This window comes from Accipiter gentilis, chromosome W, assembly GCF_929443795.1.
Source record: "Accipiter gentilis chromosome W, bAccGen1.1, whole genome shotgun sequence".
Classification (NCBI taxonomy): Eukaryota; Metazoa; Chordata; class Aves; order Accipitriformes; family Accipitridae; genus Astur; species Astur gentilis.
The window spans coordinates 9,224,049-9,249,247 of record NC_064918.1 but is presented as its reverse complement, the minus strand read 5'-3'; the positions used below and the strand labels follow the sequence as shown (position 1 = coordinate 9,249,247).

At 54.2% G+C, this 25,199-nt stretch overlaps 1 protein-coding gene across 5 annotated transcripts; it reads right to left on the bottom strand.

The window, feature by feature from the left end:
• Positions 1-208: 208 nt before the first annotated feature.
• Positions 209-24,854, bottom strand: LOC126035253 (protein phosphatase 1 regulatory subunit 37-like). Of its 5 annotated transcripts, none has more exons than XM_049793586.1 (13): positions 24,104-24,854; positions 15,940-16,037; positions 14,959-15,004; positions 11,776-11,876; positions 8,943-9,062; positions 7,315-7,465; positions 6,360-6,515; positions 4,806-4,918; positions 4,351-4,492; positions 3,710-3,876; positions 2,206-3,127; positions 1,692-1,780; positions 209-1,603 (listed from the first exon to the last, which is right to left on the bottom strand). In XM_049793586.1, exons 1-12 carry the CDS (start codon positions 24,309-24,311, stop codon positions 1,698-1,700), a joined length of 2,307 nt encoding a protein of 768 aa, XP_049649543.1. In that variant the 5' UTR covers positions 24,312-24,854; the 3' UTR covers positions 209-1,603; positions 1,692-1,697. The 5 variants fall into 5 exon arrangements, with proteins under 5 accessions (XP_049649543.1, XP_049649546.1, XP_049649548.1 ...); XM_049793589.1 differs by having other exon boundaries at positions 15,940-23,527; positions 24,104-24,189; XM_049793591.1 differs by having other exon boundaries at positions 15,940-17,498; positions 24,104-24,189.
• Between the last annotated feature and the right edge of the window lie 345 nt (positions 24,855-25,199).

The window sequence follows — 25,199 nt, the reverse complement described above, 5'->3', positions numbered from 1 at the left end:
CCGCTGGCATCTCCCACCCACTCTGAAAATCCTCCTCGGTTTGTTTTTTTTTTTTTTTTTGGGGGGGGGGTGGGGGGTGTTTAATCACTGAATTTACTTCATAAATGCCCCCAAAAGTTGATTTTTGAGGCAGGATGACCCAAATGCTGCCCGTAAGGTACCAAAAGACACAGGGGGGTGTGGTGATGGTGGTGGTGGGAGTCGGTGATGAATGCAGATCTCGTTTAATAGAAAACAGCATTAACAAAAATACACGACAGAAAGAAATGACAAACACCAGCAGATCGATGGCCGCCAGCCCCCAGCCGTAGTGTCAGCGCTGCAGCAGCCCCCCCTCATCCCAGTCTATCCTCCCCCAGTGCTCCCTGATAGATTTATTGCACTTAAAGAAAAGCGTTGTGTCCTCTCGCCCCCCTTCCTCAGCAGCAGCCATGCCAGGCAGGACCCCCCCCCCCTTTCCCCTCCCAAATTCGCACCCTGAGAAAAATGCCTGGCCGGGCCTGGAGGGGTTTGGCTGGCCCTGGGGAGCACAGGGAGGTGGTTTTCTGGGGGGGGGGGGGAAGTGTTACTGGTGGTCACCCACCCCCTGCCGGCCGTTTTTTTTCCCCAGGGGATCCTCAGGGTGGGAAGCCAGTTCGAAGAGGATGCCAAAGGACCAGTTCCTGTCGTTGCATCAGGTTCCCACCATTAGACACCCCCCCCCCTCCAAAAAAAAGGGAAGACTCCATGCCAGCACGGCCAGCTGTGAGGAAGTAGCTTATGTCCTGGCAGCCCCCAGGCTGCTCCTCTCCCAGCCCTGGCCCCTCAGGAAGCGACAGCCCCCAGGGTTGGAGTTTGCATGGGGGGGGGCTCCACCGATGCTGCTTTTTTTTTGTGTTTCTGGTTGTATTTTTTTTTTTTTTTCCAGCGGCCCGAGCAGGAGTTCAGTTGCAGGTTAGCCCAGAAGGAATTAATTAATTCTAACACCATCCTCTAAATCCCCACCCAGTAATTTTGCAGCTGATGATAAATATATACCGAGAACAAACAAACAAACAAAGGAACTTAAAAATAAATAACCATTGCGGCTGCGGATGCAGCCTGTCCTGGGTATCTTTAGTGAGAGACGTTCTCCCGTGGGCGACAGCAGCCCGATGGCGCAGCCCTCCATCCTCCTCCCGGCACGTGCTGCCGGCGTCTCGGTCCCTGTAGTGTGTGGTTTGAATTTCTCAGTGGGACTGATGCTGTGCTACCTTCACCCCTGCATGGGATCTCCTCCTCGGAGAAAGATAGAAAAAGAAAAGGCGAAGGCATCAGGCAGTGTCCAGCAAGGGCAGGGATGGCTGGGAACAGCAACATCCCCGTCTGGGTCATTTTTCTCTGCTCTCCTTCCCTTCCTTCCATCACCCTGGGGACACAGCAGGGTCCCTCTGCTCAGGGGAGGTGAATCAGGTCCCTGGGGAAGAGAGTCCGGGAGCAGGAAACAACTGTTTTGGGGAAAAAAAAATTTGAATATAACCCTTTGTCCTGAAGTCCGAGGTTGGTTTCTTAAATTGTTGTGTGGAGTGGGAAGAGAATGAAGCTATGCCAGAGCCTCCCCTCGACGCCGAGTGTCCCCAAGAACCTGCAAGAGAGGAGAGAGAGAGCAACAACGAGGTCCCCGGACCTCCGGGATGCTCCTGGGGCTGTCCCCAACCCCTGTCCCCGCTCACCTGGGGTCACAGGGGCTCCTGCCCCGCATCCTGGCTGGCCTCGAGGAGCAGTTCCTCCAGCTCCTGCTCGTTCTTGGAGCAGCTCAGCTCTGCAAGCAAATGGCTCACCATTTCCTTCCCCTGCTCGCCTTCCCGGTTCCCCCCCCCAAAAGCTGCGTTAGCACTTAGCCCGACCACTAATGAAGAGGCTCAATGAGCTTCCTGCAGGGCTCATTAATTAGGCTCCCGAACGAGGTGAAGTTAAGGAGTGCTTCAAAGAACGAAGCTCAGCAAGATTCTCTTCGGGTTAAAACTTCCTTGGGAAAAGCCCCCCCCCAACCACAAATTACCGCACCCGCCGGCATCCCATCCAGCATCCCATTGGGAAAGAAGGGGATTTAAAGTCCCAGGAAGACGCCGGCACGGGGAATGGCTCCACACTCGTATCCCAGGCTCTGCCATGCTCGATTTCGGGAGAGAGCGGCCAGAGGGAGGCCCTGGGGATTGGGGGGGGGTTAGGTTTTGGAGCTCTTACCGTGCTCGGCAGTGCAGCATCCCATTTTGCCATCGCCATCTGAGGATGCCTCTGGCAGCGCTCGCACAAAATCCGTCTTCAGCCCGTTGGGGAGGGGAGTGTCGCAGGCCAAGCTCTCGCAGACCGCAGGGTCGCCCTGCTCAAGGTTGGAACCAATGCTCAGCGTTGCCGAGCCAGCAGCGGATTCGGGAACTGTTCCATTTGCCCAGGGCACCAGGAGTTCAGGTTTTGTGGCCGGAGCCAGGTTCTGGGACTCAACGGATTTTGCAACAGCAGTGGTGTCCTCCCATGGGCACGCAGCATTGTCAGCTCGCTCCGGCAGGCTCTCCACTCGCGTCACCACGAAGATTTTATGGCCTCGCCCGGGACTAGAAACCGAAATCCTTCTCTCGTTTCCCTGAAAGGGTGTGGAGGCTGGAGAGACGGCAGGACTCCCCACGCCAGCATCACATTGCAATTCCTCAGCTATGTGCAGGGGGGGCGGCTGACCACTTGGCTTCTCCAGGGACAGCCACGGCTGGGGTGCGGTAGCATCGTCAGTGGAGTCGGGGCTTTTCAGCAGCATTTTGCTCAAGTCCATCATCTCTAACCCAGCATCCACCTCCTCATCCGTGTCCAAATCAGAATCCGTCATGTCTCCGTCATCGCTGTCCTCCACTGGCTCCGTGTCCCCATTCTCTGAGGCCGTCAGGGTCTCCCTGGCTTCTTCCCCCTCTTCCGGAGCAGAGGTAGCACTGCCGTCTCGGCCGTCCTCTGCTGGATCCTCCTCCAGAGGCCCCGTCACGGTGATCTCCGGCATCGAGGCCGACTGCTGCAGCTTCTGTTCCTTCTCCTCCTTCTCTTTAGCCAGGATGAAGTTGCGCTTGCAGCCATTCTGGATCTCGGCCAAGAGAGCCTTCTGGGTTTCGATGAAACTTTTGACCTGCGAGGGAAGAGAAACCATCAGTCATTTGGAACGTTTGAAAATCAGCTGTCTGAGAACAATCGCCTCCATGTTTATTTTCCAGCCAGGCACATTGTAACACCGTGGTTTTTAATTCCACCCTTGATATTTCCCCAAGAAACAATTAAATCGCCTGAGAATTGAGTTCCCCACAAGAGCTTCTTCTCAAAGCAATCGCTGCCAGGATCGTGGGATTCCCATCCCCGGGGGATGCTCAACACTCAATGGAGCAGGACCCTGAGCGATGGGTGCTGGCTGGTCCAGAGACCTCCAGAAATTCCCCCCCCAGTCTGAGCCGCGGTGTCAGGGTATGTTCAGCACCCCAGCTCAGGGCTGCCAGCCGGGAAGCAGCCCTTATCCTACAGGCCAACCTTTGCACAAAACCACGTGGCCACAGGCTGGGCAGGAATTAATTTCAGCTGAAAACCAGGAAAATGGCAGAGCCAAGTGGAAGCCCAGAGGCGTCACCCTCGAGGACAGCATTTTCCTGCCGGGGAGGGGGCTCAACGTGACTCCCTGAAAAGGCAAAAGGGGGGGCAGGCGAGTGGGTACGTTACCTACCGACTCCTTCTTGGGCTCCCTGTCCAAGTCGAGGCGCAGCAGTGAGTGGTTGACCTTCAGAGCCAGCGACAATGCCATGAGGCCACCTGTCTTGATCTCGTTCTCTCGCAGGTCCAGGCGAAGGAGCCGTGGGCTCTCCGCGATGAATTCCGCCACTGCCACAGCACCTGCGAGGGACGGGAGAGCCGCCAGTAACAGTGATGAACAAGCCGTGACACTGCCAATCCCCTGACAGTGCTCCTCGGGGTTGTGTCTAGCGGAGCTTGGTATTTTGGGAGGGACGGGGGATGTCAGCGGGAGTTGGGTGCCAGCTCCCAGGCACCCTGTGTGCTCAGAAAAAAGGTTTCTGTGGGGTGTAGAAGATGCCAGAGGCATCGAACCCCATGGAGTGAGGTGGCCCTGGACAGGCTGACTGCAGCGTTTTGGTTAGAGCCATGCCATGTCCCCTGCCCGAGACCCCACACAGCCACAGGGCTGAGCCGAGCCAGACCAAGGCACCTTCTCAAGGACCAGAGTGGACCCTGCGCACTGCTCTAAGAGCAAGGGAAGCTCTGCAGAGCCTAAAGAGATTTCGGCAGGTGAGCCGCCAGCCAAACTGGGGCCACCATCAGCACAGCCGACAAGCGCCAGCCTCTGCTCACCTTCACAGGTCAGTTTGGTGGACGCCAAGCCCAGGCGAAGGACAGAGCGGTTCCCGATCAGCCCATTCTTCAGGTTGCGGATGCCTTCATTCCCAATGGGATTGTGGCCCAGGTTCAAGGTCTCCAGGCTCTGCGTGTGAGGCTGTGGATACCCCAGGAAAAAAACAGCTCGAGGCAGACAGGACAGCGGGTCCGTCTCAAACCCGAGTGGGTTTAATTCACGGCCGTTCCTCTAACCACACCGCCGAGCCCAGGGACGCCCGAGCAGCAGTAGAGGAGGGGGGACAAGGGACAGGTTCTCCTCCGACGCAGTAGCGGAGGCACATTGTGCCAGTACACTCCCACTGCTGCCCAGATCCAAGCCCAACAGTCACAGGAGAGACGTCTCTCCAGGAGCAAAGCTGAACGCCCGACGGTAAGCTGTCACCCCCAGGAAGGTGCCGAGATCTACTCACCAGCGTCATCCCCAGATAGGCCATGCCGGTGTGAGTCAGCTGGTTGTTCCACAAAACCAGAGTGACCAGCCCTTTCTGCTGCTCCTTCAGCCCTTCACAGATGTATGCCAAGCCTAGAAAAACAGCCGGGGGGGGGGGGGGTCAGCCCTCCCCTGCTGGCATGGATCCTGCCGGCTCTAACAGCGCTTTCCTTGCTTCCTCTGATCCATCCCTCTGCTCAGGTGCTGCCCAATCCTGGCCAGGACGGACAGCAATGGAGAAAAACCACGGCATCGTTACGCCAAGCTCCGGCGCTAGCAGCGTCTCCAAACACCATCCTCCCTCCAAACCCCTTCCCCCAGCTGCTCGATTTGACCTCAGCTGCAGACAAAATGCCTCGCTCCCGTGTGCGCAAATAGGCAATTAAACCTCTCAGCGTATAAAATTAATTAGTACTACACCTTTGGAGCAGCAGGGTACAAAAACCTCAGGGAGGGAATCAGAGGTGTGGGGACATTGGGAGCTCGGGGTGACCCCCTACCTGCTCCTCAGCCTGCCCATGGCGCAGGGGGACGCAGGATGGCACCCGGTTGCAGGCGGAGGGTAGTGGGCGGGGTGGGCGCTCCTTCCTTTGGGTCACTGTCCCCCCCTTCTTTGCCAGATATGGCATTACAGAGCTGTTTGCAGAGACGGATCCTCCACCGCTCTGTACACCTTCCTGGCCCAATCCTGCCCGAGCTGAGGGCAGGCGCCATTTTAAATCACTGCAAACATTTTTATTTGATAAATGCACAGCACCCCAATGGCAGTGAGATGCTGCGGAAACCCACAGCAATGCCCAGCAAGCGACTTCCAACATGTACAGCCCCAGCACCGCTCGTTATTAAGCGCCCAAAGATGCGAGGGACGTGGCAGCTGACCTGGAAGGAGGCAAATTAATATTTGCACCTTAGGGTGGGACCCATCTGGGAGCACAAGTGGCCACAACATTGCCGGTGACATCCAACTCAGTCACACTTGGCTATCTTTATACCTAACCCAAAGGCAGCCGGCACAGCTTGCGCAGAGCAAGTGTGGCTCCTCCACCAAACTGCAGCACTCAGCCAAGTAATTGGCGTCACCGACCAGAACCAGCCAGGACTGAAGTCCGGGTTGGGATTATTTCGCAATTCCTGGGTTGATTTGGCCATTCAGTTTGGCTCCGGGGGGCGGGGAGGAGAAAAACCAGATGGCAGCAAAAGATGGAGGGAGCCAAAAGATGTGACTGAGGCACGAGGCATCCCCACCTCTCCCTATGCTCGGGAGCTGCTGTGCACCTCGCAGCCCGGCCTGGGAAGCAAACAAAGTTTCCCTAAGGATCTCAGCTTTAAAAAAACCGAGAGGTTTACCTTGCCAAAATCCTTCTGATGTGCTGAAGCTGCTCTGCATGCTCCTACTGCTTTGGCTCAGCTTGGGGGCAGTGCCGGCAGCCCCTCGAGCTCTGCGCCCCACAACCAAGTTCCTCACTGCCTTAAACCTGGGTCAAAACTCCGGGGAATTGGGGTTCTGCCCGAAGGAGCAGCAAGGGGCCCTCACCTGAGTCCAGGATGTGGTTGTTCCGCAGGTCGAGTATCTGTATGCAGCTGTTGAACTTCAGCAGGTTGCCGAGCTGAGCCGAATCCTGCAGCCCATTCAGCTTGTTATCGGCCAGGTACAGCTCCCGCAGGTTCATGTTCATCTTCAGAGCCGTGGCTGAAGATAGAAAACCAGCACCTCAACCCACATCCTGCGCCGGGATGGTTCGGAGAAGAGATGCGGGCTTGGGAACATCCTGGCTGAGCCGTTATAAGCGCTCACGCCTATCCAAGCCCAAAGATCTGCCACAAAACGTGCGGCTCCCGGCATGTGCTCGTGGCTGCATTGGCACCTGCTGCGGTCGCCGTTGGGACACCAGCTGAAAGCCCCGGTCAGATTTCCGAGGCGTTTGGCCAGCAGCAGGATCTCACAAGCCCCTTTATGCCCACCCTCCCACTCAGAGAGGGAAGCAGCAGCAGCTCATGCCAGCATGAAGGGGCTGCCTGCGGCTGGAGCAGGTATCAATTCACAGAGGGCACGTGCCCTCGCCACCACATCACCTTTTCCCAGCTAAGCCAACCTAATAAACAATTAAACCCCAGAAAAGCTCCCCTGCCCAAACCCTTAGCTCATTGCTGTTATCACAACACCGCTATTAGCTCCAGCCCAGCTATGATTTATCACTAATTCATTAGCTTAATGATGGAGGCCACCTAGAACTGTCTTACACCCACTGCCTGCAGGCTGGGCTGGCACAGAAACACCAGATCTCCCACCTGGGACAGACACTGTCTCTGCCACGCGTTGGCAAGGGCACCCCGGCAGCAACCACCACAAGACCTCGCTGAGCATCGCCGGGAGGGTGAGCCCAGCGTCGGTGCTGCTCTGTCCCGTGCAGCTGGCATCTCGCTGCATTTTGGGATATGGGTGGGCGCTGCAGATGCCTGAGCTCGGTGCCCGTTCTCCGGTGACTCACCCAGCAGCATGAGCGGGCGTCCGGAAAGGCTGGCATTCTCCAGGTGCAGGATGATCAGGCTGCTGCTGATGCGGAGGGCACGCGCCACGAAGGGTGCCGAGTGGTCCAGCAAGGGCGTATTTCGGGCGTCCAGGTACTGCAGGCAGTTTGTCTGGGAGGAAGACATGAGAGGGATCAGCGCTCAGCCCCGTGCAGTCTCAGCTGCTGTGTTTTTTTGGCTGTTTTTCTAGGTCGGGTTTAAAGCCAGGCTATTTTACAGGCCAAGTCCCATCCTGGCTACCGACACTCAGGTAAGAGCCCCTGGAATTACTTATGCCCATCCAAAACATCGTTTTGGTCACCCCATGGGCTTCAGATAAGAGGCAAAGAGCCAGCAGGAACAGCTCAGATAACCCCGTGTGCCAGGACAGCCCGCACCAAGCTCCACGCTCAAATCACACAATTCCAGATAAACACCTTATCTCCTGGAGAATCACCTCTGCACCGAGTCTGTCGTCACCCTCATGCTACAGCACTAGGGAGGATGTGCTTCAGGTGACCACAGCAGCATCACATTCTTGAAAGAAAAGCTTCCCATGGCCTTACACATACAAGGATGTGCTGCCCTGAGCTCTCTGGATCTGGGGTCTGGGAAGGCATCGAGCCATGTGTCCCTTGTCTGGGATTTGCCTCCGAGCCCCAAGATCCTTCCCTAGCTTCACAAATGCCATCTGTTCCTGCTCGAGATGCACAGCATGCCAATGGCCTCTGTTTGGGCTGATATACCATTTTGGGTGCTAACGTAAGCCCTTTCACACCTCCAGATTCTCCCTCACCTACCCAGAAACTAAGAGCCCTGACGTCCCAAGGGCATCTCAAACTCCTTCACCACACCCATGTACATGCAGATGGTTTTAAAGCATCGTTACGGGGTCGGCCAGCACCGTGGCGTGACATCTGGCTTCTCCAAAACACGGCGCGGGCATTGCCTGCACTACGCAAGTTCCAGTTCCTGATATCAGCCCCAGCACGAAGACAATTGCACGGGGCAGGGAACGCTACCAGGACGCCGGCTTTCAAACCTGAGTCGTGCAACACACCAGCAGCATTGGGTGAAACATCGGCAGTGCCGCAATTAAAATTAGCAGGTCAAGAGGTAATTGTGGATCGAGGGTGGTTTTGTGCCGCGCCCCAAGCAGGGAGCACGAGACGCTGTCTCCTCTGCACTCGGTTTTCAGAGCAAACTCAAGCGCCGAACAATGAGGTTAATTAGCCCTGCAAAAGCCAAACCCCAGTGCTAGTCATCCTGCTGTAAAGATAACGAATATCCAGCTCGAGAGGCTGACCTTGTGAGCATGCCACTAATAACAGCCTGCTCTTTTTTTTTTTGCTGGGATCTGCATTTCTATTTTCTATGCTCCGGGTGCTCATCGAGGCATTAGACAGGTGGGAAGGGTGATTATTTTTTTTCCCTTGCCTCCGAGCCTGGGCTTACCAGGTTTTTCTGAACCGAGTGGTTTTCTGGACAGGCAAGCACAAAACCACACCTCTGGGTCTCAGGAGTCTTTTGAGAGACTTGCCTGAGACCACCCACTCGGCCGCAGGGAGTTAAAAGCGGGTGCCGAAAATATTCACAAAGGAGCACAAACCTTCCTCATCATGTGGGAAGCTGCCTGCCAGCCTCGGGTGCCGATGTGTTTATTAAAGGAGATGTTGAGGTGTGTCGCCGACTCGTAATACTCAATCATATCAAATAATGCTGAGGCACCCTGCAAAACAAAGGCAGATGGAAAAGCTGCATTAATCAGGCAGGCAGAGGCTGAGCAGGGTTTGAGAGTCAAAAAAAGATAAAATAGAGGTTTTGCTGTGCTAGGACGCTAGCGGCTCAGGCACAAGCCGGCTCCTCCAGATGCCTCTCGCACGACGTCGTGTCACCACTCTGGTATTAAGTCCTTAAATTCTTGCAGACAAGGTCCACAACCCCCTCCCAAGGCAGCCCAGGCAACAAAACCCCTTTCTTCAACCTCAAGGGCAAACAAATTGGCACCTCAGGTGACAATTCCGCCCATCCCCATGCCCGCTGGCACCGTGGCACTTTGCACGTCCCCATGCCAGCCCCCAGCAGCCTGGGGTGCTCCCCCAGCCATGGCGCAGCTGGGTCTTCCCTGGGTCTCTCCAGCCTCTTCAAGGGACTCTCTGCAGATTTTCTGCACGCCCCCCCCAAAAAGAAGGCATCTCGCCATATTCCCCATGTCCCTACCACCAGGCACGTGCTCAGGAACCGTCACTGGGGCAGACAGGGACCCGGCAAAGCCTGGGATGGGATGACAGCTCCAGCGCAGCCGTTCCTGCCGTAGGCTGTGTCAGCAGAGCCACCTCCCCAAGGTAAAGCCTGTGGGCAAAGATTTACACGAGCAAGCCCAACAGGGCATCTTGCAGAGGGACTCAACCCCTCCCCTGCCCCTCCTGGAACCAGGAGAGAAAGCGAACTCGGCCGGAGCAGGTTATGGCACCAGGGACGCGCAGGCACTTGAATGACACTTCTGAGGACATGGGAAAACGGTTTGGTTTGGGATTTTTTCCTGGATATTGAACCTGAGCTGAGGCTGGGCTATCGGCTCAGTGCCTGTCCACTCCCTGGGGGGTTATCCAGCTCTGCATGCAGCAGTGACATTTTCCCAGCCAAGAAACCACTCAATAATCCAATCGGGCTAATTAAAAAAAAAGAAAAAAAAAAAAAAGAAAAAAAGTATAAAACCTAAGACTTATAGCAGGGTTAGGAGTGAAAGGGATTAGCAGAGCAGGACTCATGCCTGTAAAACGTCTATAGCTCCTACGGCAGAAGCAGAACAATTTGCTTAATTACATAATGAGCCTCTTTGGAGAAAATTAGCTAAAAGATATGCTGAAGCAGGCAGAGAAGAACCACAAAAGCGCTGTAAGGCTTCCAGAAAGAAAATAAATGCGGAGAGACCTGGAGGACTGGAAAACACCAGCATGAAGGCAAACAAGAGAAAGAACAGGTCTTTGGGGAACAACAGGACTTTCTGCTGGAAAGGGGATGCTCATTGGCAGGAAACAAGGAGAAGAATCTGGGTGACTAAGTCCCCGGCATGATGCACCCGGGAGAAAAAGGCTGTTGATGCTGAATGAATCGGAGGGACAGGGACGGGAGTAGGAGGTCTCAGGGCTGCAGGGAGCCGGCATTAACCCTCCGCAGCTGTTTTTCCCCCCAGCAGCAGACAGGGAGACACGTCAGACACCTCGTGCCTGGCAGATGGTCTTGCTCTACTGCAACCAGTCTCGCTCTACTGCAACCGGAAGAGAAAAGCGTAAAGCACCGAGGTCTGCAATCTCTCTGCCTGCACCATCCAGCTCTGAAGCCATGGGATACGTTTAAATTATTAACGTATAATTGTTCCTCCTGCAAGATAATGAATCGAATGAAGCACGGGATCATTTTATGGCCAAAGATGTCATGAGCTCAGCCAGCTCGTCCCTGCTCTACAGCCCCACATCCCTTGCCAGGTTGCGGTGCCATCAGGGGACTCATCCATCCCCGAAACAGCCCCGTCCTGGGGCCATGGCCCTCCCTGGCAGCCCAGCAGGATTGTGCCCCTAGTGCCTGAGTCAGGCAGGATCCCAGCTGGTTGCATCGGCACAGCCCTGGGATGGGATGGGGTCAGCGAGGAACCGCCATGGCTTGGAGCCAGCGCCGTTATGGGGTCAGATCAGGAGCCACCATCCAAGTCACATTTTTTTTTCCCCACTTCATATCGGATGTGGGCAGTGGCCCTGAGAAGCTCGTGACAGCTGAGCCTTCCCAAAGTGCTGCTCAAGCAGGGAAAATGGGGGGAATAAGCATCAAGAACTTCCAAGCAAAGAGGGACAAGATATGTCTGAAGCCGGGTTCGGGATAGGGATGGACGATACGGGAAAAACAAGACTATTGAAGACATGAGGGCTGAAAGGGGATGCTCCAGGGCAAGGGGAACTTGGGATTGGAGCTGGCTAAAATAATTTTTAACCACTTCCTTAATTTTTAACCTCCTCCGCTTACCTACTGGGACCTGAACTCAGGGCCCCAAGGATTGCGAGGGAGGAAGAAGGCAAGTTGGGACGGGATGTGCAGAAGGGAGCCTGAACTTCATCCTCAGCCCCAAAAAGCCATCTGAGAGCTGCCCACAATTCCCTCAGCTTTCAAAACAGCTTTTATAATACGTATTTAAAAATGCCTCAGAGCTTCGTGGCCACCCAGGCTTCAGAGCGAGTGGTCAACCTCTTCCTTTTGGAGCAGCAAATGCTGTGCCAGCAGACCTAAATAAGAGCGTGGGTACGAAGGGAATGGGTACGGCGACACAGTACAGCCCCCAAAAAATAAGTCAGTGCCCAGGAGGAGTTAAGGACTGACAACAAAACCCATGAGGTTTGCATTAGCTGCAAAACAGGAACGAGAAGCCGGGAGAGGTCACGGCCACTTACGTCTTCATCCAAGCTTGTTTGCTCCAAATTGACAATTTTGAACTGGACCCGCTTGAAAATTTCTTCCAGTGCCTCACAGGCTTTGTAATCCAGCTTCTCCCCTGGGGAAAGAGCAGAATAAGATGAATTTGGGTGCTTCAGCACAAAACACATGCAGCCTTGAGCTTGAGAGCCCCAAATCACAGGATGGAGAACACGTGGAAAGGCAACTTTCTCCCCCGTTCGGAGGCAGCCCACCTTTCGAACAACCCGCCTAAAGGGCAATTCAAATCCAATATTGGGCATTCACATTGATTTATTCATGTGTGCCTGGCCCAGCAGCAGAAAGCATCACCTCGGATGAGTATTTCTCATTAACAGCCAGGGATCGGTCATCGTAGGGAGCCCCAAAAGCCACGCTGGGGCTCGCCAGCAGTGCCACAAGCTGGGAGAGGGATCCACACGGAGCCTTCGGAAAGGATGTCTCTCACTCAATTACACATGGCGAGCTCAGAGGATTTTGGAAATCCACCTAGAAACCAGCGCGGTTGCTCCCCCAACACAGACCAGCCACAGCAGCAACGCTTTCACTGCCTAAAACTCACTGAAACCCAGGATTTCTGTCTCCTTGCTGGGCAAAGAGCCATGTTCCCAACAAGCCAGCCCCTCACCAGCTTCAGTCCATCTGGAATTACGTTACGAGCCTCTCCGCTGACAAACTAACAGCCAGCTGATTGCTCTTTTTGTTATATAAAAGCACCACGGGGTTGAAATTAAATCCCTGCACACGCATCATAAATGCACACACATCATAAATACACATGCTGTTTTGCTGCCTCCGACAAATTAAATTATTCACGTTTCAATTTAGGGAAGTGCTAGCACAAGCTGCTTCGAGAACATTTCCCAAGACTTTGGGCTTTTTGTTTACATATTTTTTTTCCTTATTTCCTCGGATCATCCTTGCCAGCCCTGTGCAGCAGCAAGTCTCCAAGGCCCGAGGTGTTGGCCAGCCCACAGACGAGCCACAATATCTCATCCCCACTGGCTTACAGGGCTGCAACTCCCCCCATACCACTGCACAAGCTACTTCTGGTTGAAAAAAAAGGGAAGTTTTCCCCCAATAAGCATCAGTGCTGGCTGCTTTTAGACACTGTGCCTATTGCCAGCGGGTGATTTTGCCAGGCAAACCGAATTTGGGGAGGGGAGGACATGCAAACGTGGAGGTGGAAGCTTTGCCTTTCCTTCTAAATGCCAATAGATCCCATCCCCTCCCCATACGAAGAACAAGGCGATGGCAGCCAGGTCTCATGCACCATCGCCTGCAACCCCACTGATCCCCTCCAAAACATCAAAAGCCCAAAACGCAGCAGCAAACGGTCGCCCGTTGGGGTCTCTGGCAGCCCCACCGGCCTGTGACCCACCGGCACCTCTCCAGCTGGTATTAGCCTTGTCAACAAAGGCGACAGCGACAGGGAACCAGCCCATGCTTTGCAAATAGATCGCCCATTCCACACCGGAGCCAAGCCATGGGCCAATCTCACCCTGCGGAGCTGGGAATTCACTCAACAAGACCAGGGCAAGCTGCGATCCCTCATCAGCTCCCTCCGATGTCTCGAAGTGGGAAGAGGCAACGTCCGACACCAGCTCAAGTGAAAAAGCAGCTTAAAATAAACCCAGAGCTTTGTTTCTGTCGTAATAACCATCGCGACGGGGGATCCAGCACAGGCGGCTGAATGCCGGGTGGGAAATGGTCAAGCAAAGCAAGTGCTGTGGAGGGGGACTATGAACCCTTTGCCGATGGCTGAGCCTGGGCTGTGCCGGTGTTATATCATGTATAACAGCATAAAGCAACCAGCAGCCGGGCTTCTGCATCACTTTGGATCTTCTGAGAAACTCCCATTTCTAGGGGAAGGGGGGACGCGGGCTCTGGTTGCCCAGCCAGCTGACGACTGCAGGATTTGTAATAAGTCAAGAAAAAAATCCTGTTTGGCAAAGCTGAGTCCAAATGATGGTGATGGGGCCTGTAAAAGATTTATTTTGGGGGGGTGTTTGGGCAAGCTTGCGTTGTTATTCCTCCAGCAGCACGTCTGTCCTCTTCCAGGCAAATCAGTTCAGGACATGGACACCCTGGCTCCCCGTGCAGCGAGGTTATTTCGTCATGGTTCCCCAGCCTTCAGATTTCCCCCCCACAACACTGAATAAGTGACAACAGGCACCAAGTGCTACGGATTAAACCCTAAGGCTGCAGCCCCTGCAGATGGCTTCTGTCCCCTGAGCCAAGCTGGATCTTGCTGGAGCAAATTCCATCCACTCACGCACCCGATGAGTTTCATTGGGAAACCGGGACAGCCCGGGCAGGACCTCAGCAAGAGGCAGAAACTGCCGGGACAACCCAGGGTTGAGAGGAACACCACCAACACCATCGCTCCATGAAGGAAGAACGCTCCAGCCAACGTTGACCATTCCATCTTTTCCCTGGCTGCGTTGTGGAAGCATCCCTGATACGCAGCTGCTCTTGTTGCCGGTCTCCCAGGTTGGTTTTGGAAGGCATCCCCCAGCGCAGAGGGGGGGAAGAGACTCTTTAGGAAGGGAAGGAGACCAGAAGGTGGCAAGAGGCAGCAAGCTGCTGTGAGAAGAACCAATACCCCCCCCCTCCCCCGTAAAATATTTGTCTAGCAGAGACCTTGCAAGGCGACCTTCTTCCTCTCCTTTCTGGAGCTACGGGAGATGCTCCACAAAAGCCATCATTCACAAAGATGTTTGCAGTAAGAAGAATTAACTGAAACACCTTTCTAATTTTCCCATCATGCAAGGAGTTTTGAGACATCCGTCGGAAAAATATTCTGGCAAACCTGCTTTGGCTCAGCCCTAACTCATGCCCCAAACGAGCCGTTTTGGGAGGCAGGGGGGGTATGAGGATGGTGCTTGGAGGTGGTGAGGGACAGTCCGCTGCTCGAGGGGCTGCTGAAGCTATTCTGCTGCTTTTTTGGTGCTCCTTGACCAGAACGTTAATACTCCTCGTACAGAAACACCTCCGGTACTTACTTTTCTGCTCGTGCTGGGATTAAGGCTCTCTCCTGCTCTAGCCTGCAAGAGCCCCAGGTGGGACCATGACTGCAGCAAGAGCCGTACTAATGGAGCGAAACACCAGGATTGTCCAGAAGAGAAATAAAATCCCCTGGTGATGGAAAAGGGGCGTACCTTTCAGATCTAAGCAGTCTATCCTGGGAGCCAGATCTTTAAATTCCTGCAAAAGAAAAAGCAGCATTTCATACTCAGGAAGAGGAGGAGGAAAGCGGGGGGGGGGGGAAGGGGAGGGGAATTAACATGCTAGAATAACGAGGTAATGTGACAAATTGGGCAAATCCTCCCCCAAATGAAGAGAGGGTATGGGAACTCTCAGCCCGACGTTCACTCAAAATCAAAGCTGCCACCTACAGCGCTTTGCAGGCTGGATCCGTGCGAGTCACGGGGAAAACTAGTGACCCTCCCCAGGACAAGGTCTTGGAGCTCTACAAGGGAGGGCGGCTGATGAAGATGAGGGTCTGTCTCTGCACACGGAGGCACCAGAGCTGCCCGGGGAAGGCACAAACAGGTGAAAAAGCAAAAATCTTCCCTCCCAGGTCAAGGGAAGAGCTTTAAACATCATGCTCCAGTGTGCTGCTCTCAGGCCTGAGGATTTAAATGGGACTTTTATTCACCCCATGTGAGCAGGGAAAACCACAGCCCTCATTGCGGTCTCCCTGTGGGCTTGCCTCCCCTGACCACATGTGCAGATTTCCATTTAAAACAACATCCGAGGTATAAACTGCTTTGCAAACAAGCCCGTTCAAGTCTCATCCCCTGGCTTGAAGGTGGGATGGGAAGCGGGGGGCAGCGGGGAGGTCAGAGCCCACCTCTGGCAAGGCTGGAGCTAGCCCCTACACAGCAGCCCAAGGAGACGGACACAGCTTCAGCAAGGAAAAACAGGGTCTCGCAGCATGTTAAATTACACATAATATTTTGCTAGCAAACTCCTTCGCTTTTGCACTCAGCAGCAAGTTTCATCTGTCCAGAAACCTGCTCGTGCTATTAAAACAGGAGTCTTCGTTCCTGCCTGACTGTAAAAATCTATGGCGAGTCGTGGAATAAAGGGTTGTATTTGATCATTTGGTACTAGGACAACACCTGCAACAGCTCTACCTGTATCTGTTTCAGTAGTTTGGGTATTTGCTTGCAGTTCAGCTTCTGGCAGGCTTGCTTGTAGGCGGTCATGATTTCATCAACAGTCACGTTCTGGGCTGAAAAGGTACAGGGTAAGAATTAAGTTACAGTTGTATTTGCAGGAACCAACATAACTGTGTTCCCCCACTATCCACCAGGATTTACACCCGGCAGAAGAACCTGGCAAGGAGATTACAAGGATTAAGGATGTTCAAAGGCAATGGAACAAAGCAAAACCTGAGCAGGGCTTGCTCGAATGCGTCTACGGGAGCAAGCCCTCTCTTGCTTGGGCAGAAAAAGGGGCCAGAGAAGCGCAGCCGGCACCTCTGGCCTCCTCCAGCCACGCTTTGGCACGAGAGCCACTCTTTCGGGAGCAGAAAAGCTTTTAAAAAGAGTAACGGGATGACAAACCCTGACCCCCCCACAGCAGGTTGCTGCGGTGGTTAATAAATAGCACCATCAAATACATTCCTATTGCTTTTAGTTTCGCTCAACTTTGTTTTTTCGCTCGATCGCTTTGCAATCGCCATGCAGGCACAGAGCTGGACAAGGTGCATCCACCCCCATGTACAACCCGATTTTCCCTAATCAGCTTTTGAAGACAGCCGGAGCAGCGCACGAAGGACTCGGTGGGGGGGGGGGGTGGATCAGCCCAAGTCAACGAGACATCAGCTAAAAGCTCCCAGAGTTGTAACCTTCTGCTAAATACATCCTCGAAATCTGGCTCCTCATTTGGAAGCCGCAGGAGGGACGCTTTGCTGCCGTCACCGCTGCCAAGCTCGGCTCCAAGCAGCCAAGCGGCATTTACTCACCGCTTCTGCCTTCCCTGAATCACAGGTAATGTTGCTGCTCCAGATGCCAGGGAAGGTGACGCAGGCAGCCACAGAATTGTTAGCCATGTGAGGTGATGCCCACCTCCTCTTTTGACATGATTTCAGTTCAGTGATCGGCCCAAACAAACACTGAAGCCATCGCCGGTCAGAAGATGATCTGGTGAAACCAGATTCCCCAGGAACTTCATCTGGCAGAGAACAAAGCAACCCCCTCCCAGCTCCCATCCCCGAGGATTACGACATCCAGAGAGCTGGATAAAAACCTAAATGCTCTACCAGCTGCAAAACAAACAAACAAATAAAGGGCTATTTTAATCTTTTCCCTGTTCAATACAAACCCATCAGGCATCTCTGCAGTGGGATGGGGTCCAAGTGACACGTGGCTGAGGTAACACCGTGCCCCGGCTCAGCTGCACCACCCAAACCCCACCTTTTTGGCAGTTTTTAGCTCTATGACGCTTCCTGGGCCACTGTGGTGAGGTTTGCGGGGACAGCTAACACCCAGCCGAGCAAAGCAGCAAAGGTTTAAATACACCCCAAGTGAGTGCTTAACTAGGCAAGACCTAAGAATGGCTTTCATGCCCCAAAAGACAGAAAACGTTTGCTCCTCTGAAGCGACATGGGGACATGTCGGGTTGCCGATTCCCCGGGAGCTGAAGAAGGCACCGCGGAGGAAAATCCACTGAGGGCGAGTGAGCCCCATGTCTAAAAAAAGAGAAATATTCAGGTTAGCGAGGGGATGAGCAGCGCACTGCGACATTTCTGATCCCATCTGCCACAGGAATGCTTTCCTCAAAAAAAAATATAAAAAAATCAAGTGTGATTTTGGGAAAGCGAGGAGAGTAAAGGAGAGTCGCCAAACTCCTAATGCAGACAAGCATCCCAGGAACACAAGGACACAGGGCAATCCAAGCATCTGCAAACCCGGCTCCAAAATGTCCTGGCTGAAGGATTTGTCCCCAAATCAGAACTCAAGCATGCTTTGCTAATCTAGTTTTTATTAGTTCCCGGCTTTGGTCTGCCCTCTCCTGGGTGGAAGTCCTAAATTTTAACAACCCTCATTGCTGGAAGACAGAGATTTGCTTCCGCTTCCCTCTGCGCACGTCTTGGCACATCTCTGTTCCCACCTCATGGCACTTGCCAAGCCTCGGTGGAAATCCGGTGGGAAGAAGTTAACAGGTCTCGTGGTCCTCTCAAGCTGTTTCCAACGTCCTTCTTCACACGGAGATGCACGCCAAGAAGCTCACCGTCCCCTGTACCGAGAGCCACGCTGGCGCCGTGGTCCACAAGGATCGGAGCAACTCCCTATTCCCAAAGAACATCCCGGGACGATTTCATCCATGCAGTTAAATGCTCATGAGCCAATCCAGATAGCCTGCGGGAATCTTTCACCTGCTACTCCCAGGTCTCCTCCGGGCTTCACCACCAGTGCCGAGTCTGTTCCCACCTCCCGGGGAAGCACCTGGAGCTCCCACATCTGACAGGAGCTGGAAAACACCCAGAGTTTACCCCCCTGGAGTCACAACCACTCACGTAACCATACAGGCAAGACCAAGAATGCTGGCGAGCCTGGTGCCCACTCCGTACATCCGTGTAGCCAGCAATCCCTGTGGCATTTCTGGTGTGAGATCACCCAGGTGGTCCATAACCCTTCTGCAGCGGCTCCGGATCATCTTGGTGGGACTGCTGGTAGGAGCAGTTGGGATTTGATCTTGGTTTTGTTCTTGCAAAGCTTTTAAGGAGGTTAAACACCAACGCTGAGCAGTAGTTCTTCCTGCGAGGCTCGGGCTTTGCTCCAAGGCCACCTCGCTCTTCTGAAACTCAGATCCACGAAAAACGTTCTTACTTTTGCCTGAACGATGCATCCTTAGGATCAGCACTGAGACCCTCTGAGAGAATTTCCTCGCTAGATATCAGGGGTTTTAATTAAAAAGGATCTTCATGCTGGTTTTTAGAGCGTGCCATCCCTGCTTGTTTCTCTTCTCCCCCTTCGCAAAGGGCTGCTCTCCCGCCTGTTTGTGGTAACGAAGCCTGCAAGTCAATATTAGTATTTCCTGTTTGAGCTCCATCTTGCAGCTCACCAGCAAATATTTGCCACGTCTGTAATATCCACCTTCAAAAAACCCTTGAAATTTCTGGGAAAAGCCTTTTTTTTTTTTTTTGACAGCGGGGCGGTTAGACAAGGGCTGAAGCTGATCCCGTAGCACATGTTTTTCAGCAGTTCCAGAGCTGGCAGAAGGGCTTTATGCTGCTGACACCATCCGTAAAACAAAGCAGAGCTGTTCTGCAAACAAGTTTGATAAAATACATATTTACTCTTGGTTGGGCGGGTGACTTGAGCAAGCAAAGTGCAGCTGACTCCTGGCTTGGGTGGAATTACCCACAGCTTCAAAGATTTGGTTTTAGAAAGAGCAGGCTGGAGACGGCGCAGGTTTCCATTTGGAGCATCCCTGACCACATCTTGGATCTCTCCTTCCCTAAAGTCTGCCCCCAAAATAATCCCATTAAAGGACAAAACGAGATGGAAACCAGAACTCATCTCACGGTGCTTCAGGTCCCTCTAGAACAACAGTAGCTGCACAAGACTTCAACGCATTTCCCTAATGGAGAACTAAGATTTATTACACAAATGATGACCAGCTTTAACCCCACTCACGTCCCAACCCCCTCTGCCATTTTAAAACCCTACGCTAATATCCCCAATCAGAGTTAACTACCTTATTGATTAAACTCTTTATTATTGCTCGGTGGATTAAGATCCAAAGAGCAATAACAAGGGTATTTCCCAACCTCCTGTGTAACTTGATGTGCTTCATCCACTAATTTTCTACTAATTTTTGCCCACAGCTCCTGGCAGAGCAGCTGCCGGCTTCACCGGGACCTGCTCTAGTGACAGCACGGGCCACTGGAAAACACAAACCACAGCTGCTCAGCCGACAAGGCACCGGCAGAAAGCCTGGAAAATTCAGAAAAAAAACCCAGAAAGGGTAACGGATAAAGTTTAAAATGCAAATAACGCTTCTTCCTGCGAAAGATGACATTTCAGTGCCCCCTAACCGCTCTGTCCACGGCGGGTTTTGCTTCACCTGCTCCTCTGTACCACGCCCAAGCCCAGAACACGACACCAAAGCAAACGTGTCATCATTTATTAACAGGCGGCATTAGCCACTGGCTACAGCCAGCTTGTCTTCTCAGCCTCTGCACCACAGAAGAGAAAAGCTGATTTTTCACAGGTTCATGCTGCACTTTGCTTAGTTTTGCTCCCTGTGCTCGCTTTGAGCCTGTGTCCCAGGAGGCAGAGTGTAAGGAAAAGGAAGCGAAAGCCGATGTAGGCAGCAGGGACGTCCCTGTCCCAGAGCTGCTCAAGGAGTATGTCCCAAAATCTGACCAGGCCAGGAAAAGGCAGTGACTTTAATTCGATCTAAATCAAACTATTTGCCTTCATCCCCGAGGTCACCAAATGAGATCTCTTAACTCTTTGCCTCCACTTGGGAGCATCCTGCTGCCGCTTCTCCCATGCAAGGGGAACAGCAGCTGCAAGAAAATTATTTTCTTCTCTAGGGAAGCATAAAACCCCCCCAAACCCAGCAGAGGAGTTTGCTGGCAATCAAACGGCTCCTTTGCTCTCCGTCTGGTGGCACCCAATGCAGGGAGAGGAAGGCAGTGCCAGTCACCCTGACACCCAGATTTGCCCTTCCTCCAGCAAAGGGCACTGGATCCCGCATTTTAGGGGAATGGCACCTGCCAGCCGGGTGGGTAACAGAGCTTCTCCACCTGACGGCCACGGGCAGAGGCATGAGCCAGCTCTCCCCAGGGTCTCTCCTGTGTTGGCAGACACCCCAATGCCTGCAGCAAGCCAGGCTTCCTCACTGCCACGATGCTCAGCATTGATGCCGGTCCAAACTGAACACACCAAGACCTCGAACGCTCGGGACAGCAGGACTTCACCCACATGATGCCTCTAGGTTTGTTTGGGTTTTTTTAACCCAGGTTTCCACACCCGCTCCTTCGCGATGCTGCTGCGATTTCCCGGCTGTATCCCAGGGAATCAGATGAAGACGTCTTTCCCTTCCCATGCTTTCCATCAGAGATAGCAGAAGATGCGTCTCGATGGCAGGGGAAGCCTCTGGCTCCTCTCCCCAAGGGTGGGGGTCCTGAGCTTTCTAACAAAGCGGTTGGTGAAGCCGTAGGAAGGGGGGAAAGGAAACAAAGGAGCACTTTTCCCCCCATCTTGCGCTCTAGCTCATTTCCCAACGAATAACGTGGCACCCACAAACCAAGCGCCCATGGGGCACTGGCGTGGCAGGGAAACCTGGCAAGCTGAGGGAGACAGATGGCAGCAACATCTGGCCCTAAAACCTCCCCTCTCCAGGTATATCTGGCACCTATCCCATCCTAGCCGACCCCTTGGATCTGCATGGGCTTAAATCAAGACAGGGTTTGTTGGAAAACAAGCTGGGAAAAAACAGGATGAGCTTTCAGGTCTTCTGGGTTCAACCCGGCACAGCATCTCTGTCAGTGGAGGTATGGGGCCAGCAGAGACCCACCAGCTGCCGAAGGGAAGGAGCAAAGAGGAAGGTCAGAGCGGAAAGTGTTGTAATTTAACCTGACATAGATGCGGGCGAGGTGGCGGAGAGGCCAGTAGTGCAGCCTGGCAATAAAGAATTAAAGGCAGAAATAATTAATGCTAATCGGCAAGGTTTCACAGAAAGGAGGGCTGACGAACAGAACCCGACACGGGTCTGTAGGAAGGCTGTTTATCTAGGACCTCAGGTAGCTCTACTGGATCAGGATGCTTTAAAGGTGCAACAGTCCCAAAAGGAAAAAAAAAAAAAAAAAAAAAAAAAGGTAAAAAAAGAGAAATGTTAAAAAAAAAAAGCAGCAACGGTACTTGATTCAGTAAGAAATGTGATGGTATAAAGCTACCAACTGCCTCTTGGTGTACAAGCAGGGTGTTTCTGCGAGAGGCGAGGGAACTGCTGACATTGGGATATCACTGGTTTTAAAAATAACCGAGCGTCTGCCTTGTGGGGTGACAAACCGGGAGCAGATGGACCCACTGCCCGTTAAACGACGCTAACGATGCTCTAAACACGCCTCCTCCTTCACCTCATGTAGCGCGAAGCTTTGCAATAAACAATACACCTTCTTTACCTTCCTCTTTCAAGCCCTCAAGCGCTTCAGGGTGGCAAGTGCACTGGAGAGGAGGCTCCAAACTGACACACAAGCGTCGTCATCGAGCCCCATGCTGCGTGCTGCCTGGCAAAACTGGCCCTGCTGGTACCAGCTGGGAAGGAGACCTCGGATTCAAGTAGCCAGAAGGAAGTTAAACAAGCAGAGGCACGTCCGCCGGAGTAATTTTAGCCAATGAATGATGAACAAGAGATAAATAAAGCCCTGAATAAAAACAGTTATTATCCACACGTGAGAGGAAGAATAAAAGTGGCATCACAGGCAGTGCGTTCCTGAAGTCAAGAGAAAGGCAGGTCCTGGATGCCAGTTCTGCCCTGAATGACGCTAGCTTCCACAGAGCCGCGATAATCAGCAGTGTACGGGATTCCTCTAATTAGAGAGGGAAAATTTGCTTTCAGGCCCTTCACACCGGGCGCCTTCAGGGGCTGAAGTTTGAGGTTAAATAGTTTGAAAGAAAAGGTCCCCAACACCTTAGGGGAAAGCCTCTAGCTCCAAGCCAGCATGCCCAGAGCCTCGGGAAAGGTGAGCTTGGCTGAGGAATCTGTCCCTCCCGGGCTCCCTCTGGGGAGGGCAGCTCATTTGAGAGTGCTGAACCACATTTGGTTTTCTGGAGCAGCAGAGAAGGGCTTGGGGGACGAGCCCCGGGTTTGCTTTGCCAGGTAAACATCATGTCTTCATCCGGAGCAGGATCAGAGCGGCAGAAATTTCATATTAACGCAGCTGGCAGGACACATAAACAACAAGAACACGTTAGCGAGCGTTTTTTCTCCATTGCTGGAAATATTTCACGGAAGCATCCAGCTACCGGTCATCACCTTGAGATGAGCCAGCTAACACGGAGCAACGAAACCATAATTAATTGGTGCTACATAATGAGATCTAGTGCCTTTTAGGCCACATCTGACACCTACATGGTGAAACTGGAACAGGTCTCGTCACCCAAAGAGGTGTGCGACTGGGAAAAACTCGGAAAAAAACCCAATTTCTGGCTTGCGACACAGTAAAAATAAAGGGCTGTTTTGTTCCCAAAAATGAGGTGCAGCTGCCGGTTACCGATGATTTTTGGTGACGGGTGCTGCAGCGGTTCAGTTTGGGATAGAGAAATGCAGCTTGCGGTGCAGCAGCCTGCGAAGAGCTTTTGAGATAGCTGTACTTGTACCGCAGTGCAACGTCCTTTACTACATCTCCAGCTGGTTTCCATGTTTCGGTACGGTATAAAGAATGTCCTGAAATTGGCAGCCAGCCACGTCACGCAATTATCAGGAGCCCTGGAAGCATCCTGCTCCAAACCCCCTCACCCAGCCTGGCAGAGGGGCTGTGAGCAGAGCCCCCAATGGGTTTGGCACCCACTGGCAGCAGATCCAGGAATGCCAGAACAGGCACTGGCGTTTCACTGGAGACTGCATTCTAGCTGTGCCTCTTATCCGGGGACGTTTCCTGGGAACACGATGGCCCTCCGCTTGCCGTGCCGAGCTCCCCGCATTGCCGGAGGGGCTGGGGTGGACATCAGCATCCGGAAACGTTATCAAAACCTCCGGGACCTTGGAGGGACAGAGCTCCAGCTTGTTTCCTTTCTCCTCCCTTGGGCAGCCAAAGCTTTGGTAATGCTTTGGGGAAGAGCTACTGGTTTCTCCATGCTGCTGCTGCAGGACCATTGCCCTCCTCGATGGTGGTGGGTGCCACAGACCCCTGCCAGAGAGCCGGGCACACCAAGCAGGGCTCTCCCACCGCACCAGCAGAACCCAACCATCGCCACCATTCCTGCCACACCGGCTCAGGGCAACAAAACTGGGAGCTTCCCTCTGGGCCAAAGCCTTCAACAGCCACGAGGATGAGGGCTACTGCACCAATTTGCCTCCGTGGCTTTACCGGGCCCACAGTTTTGTTGTGAGCCACCCAGCTGGCGGTTTTGGGGGTTCCCAAAGGCCACGTTTGTGCACCCAACCCTGGGTGGCTTCAGCTGGGAGTGTGTGTGTGTGTGTGTCTCTCCCCCAGGTCTGCAGCAGGGACCTCTGCTCTGGTCTCTTCAGCACTGGCCCAGTCCCAACCCTGGACGACCCCCCCCCCCCCCCCTTGAGGAGCCAAACCCGGTATCCAGCGCCCCCTCCCCCCATTACCATGTCTCCAGGGGTCCTTGGGCTCCACTGCCCCGGAGACGATATCCTCGTCGGAGGGAAACGTTACCCGTTTAGCACCGGGCCGCAACCGCCCGTCTTCGTTTCCCTGAGCCGCCCCAGAGGAGGAAACCTCAACGGGCGGCGGGGTTTCGTCACCGGGTTCGGGGGGGACGGTCACCAGTCCACTACCCTGTCCCGGGATCTCCATGGCGGAGTTCTCTCTCCTCACCGCAGCCCCGGGGGCATCGCCCGGAGCTGAGGGGCCGCTACGCGGCGGGGAGGGAGGGGGAGAACGGGAACAGCCACCGCGGACCGGAGCCGCCCCGCCAGCACCGCAGCGGCCTGCGCCTCTGCCGCCGCACTTTCGCCACGGCAGCGGGGAAGGGAGGAAGGAGAAGTGGGGAAGGGAAATGGAGATGGAAGAGGAAAGGGGTGGGGGGGAACGGGGAGGGGATAAGGCCCCGCTGCTAGGTTCAGGCCCGTTCCGGCTCCGGGAGCAGCGCGGGTGGCGGTGGCGAATTTGCGGAAGCGAATCGCGAAGGGCCGGCGGCGGGAGCAGCGTTGAATTCGCCGCCGCACTTTCGCCACGTTGGGGGCGGGAGGGGAGAGAGAGGAAGAGGAGGAGGAGGTAGGAGAGGGAAGGAAGATGCGCAGGGACGACCCAAAACCCGGGGGTGTGGGGAGGTGCGAGGCGTCGCGTCCCGGTAACGCGAATCTACGGCGGCAACAAAGCATCCCACGCAAGCTGTGGCGCACTTCCTGTGGCGGCGCACTTCCTGTGGCGGCGCGCATGCGCGAAGCGACACCACTCCCACCCCCCGCGCGTCTCCCGCCCCGAGCCCCGTACGTGTGGGGGGGCGGGGCTCCGTGAGGAGCTTTGGGGGTTCAGGGGAGGCTGGGTAGGGCCCCACGAGTGGCACTAGGGCCCTATGGGGGGGGGCAGGGAGCTGGCGGGGGGCATACGGGAAGGGGGGACTATGGGGGAGGTGGCTTTTGGAGGCTCGGGGGGGATGTTTGGGGACCAGGAAGCCTCGGGGGGGGGGGGGGGGAAGGGGGCAGGAGGAGCAAGGGGGGGTTTAGGGGGGCTGTCACAGGG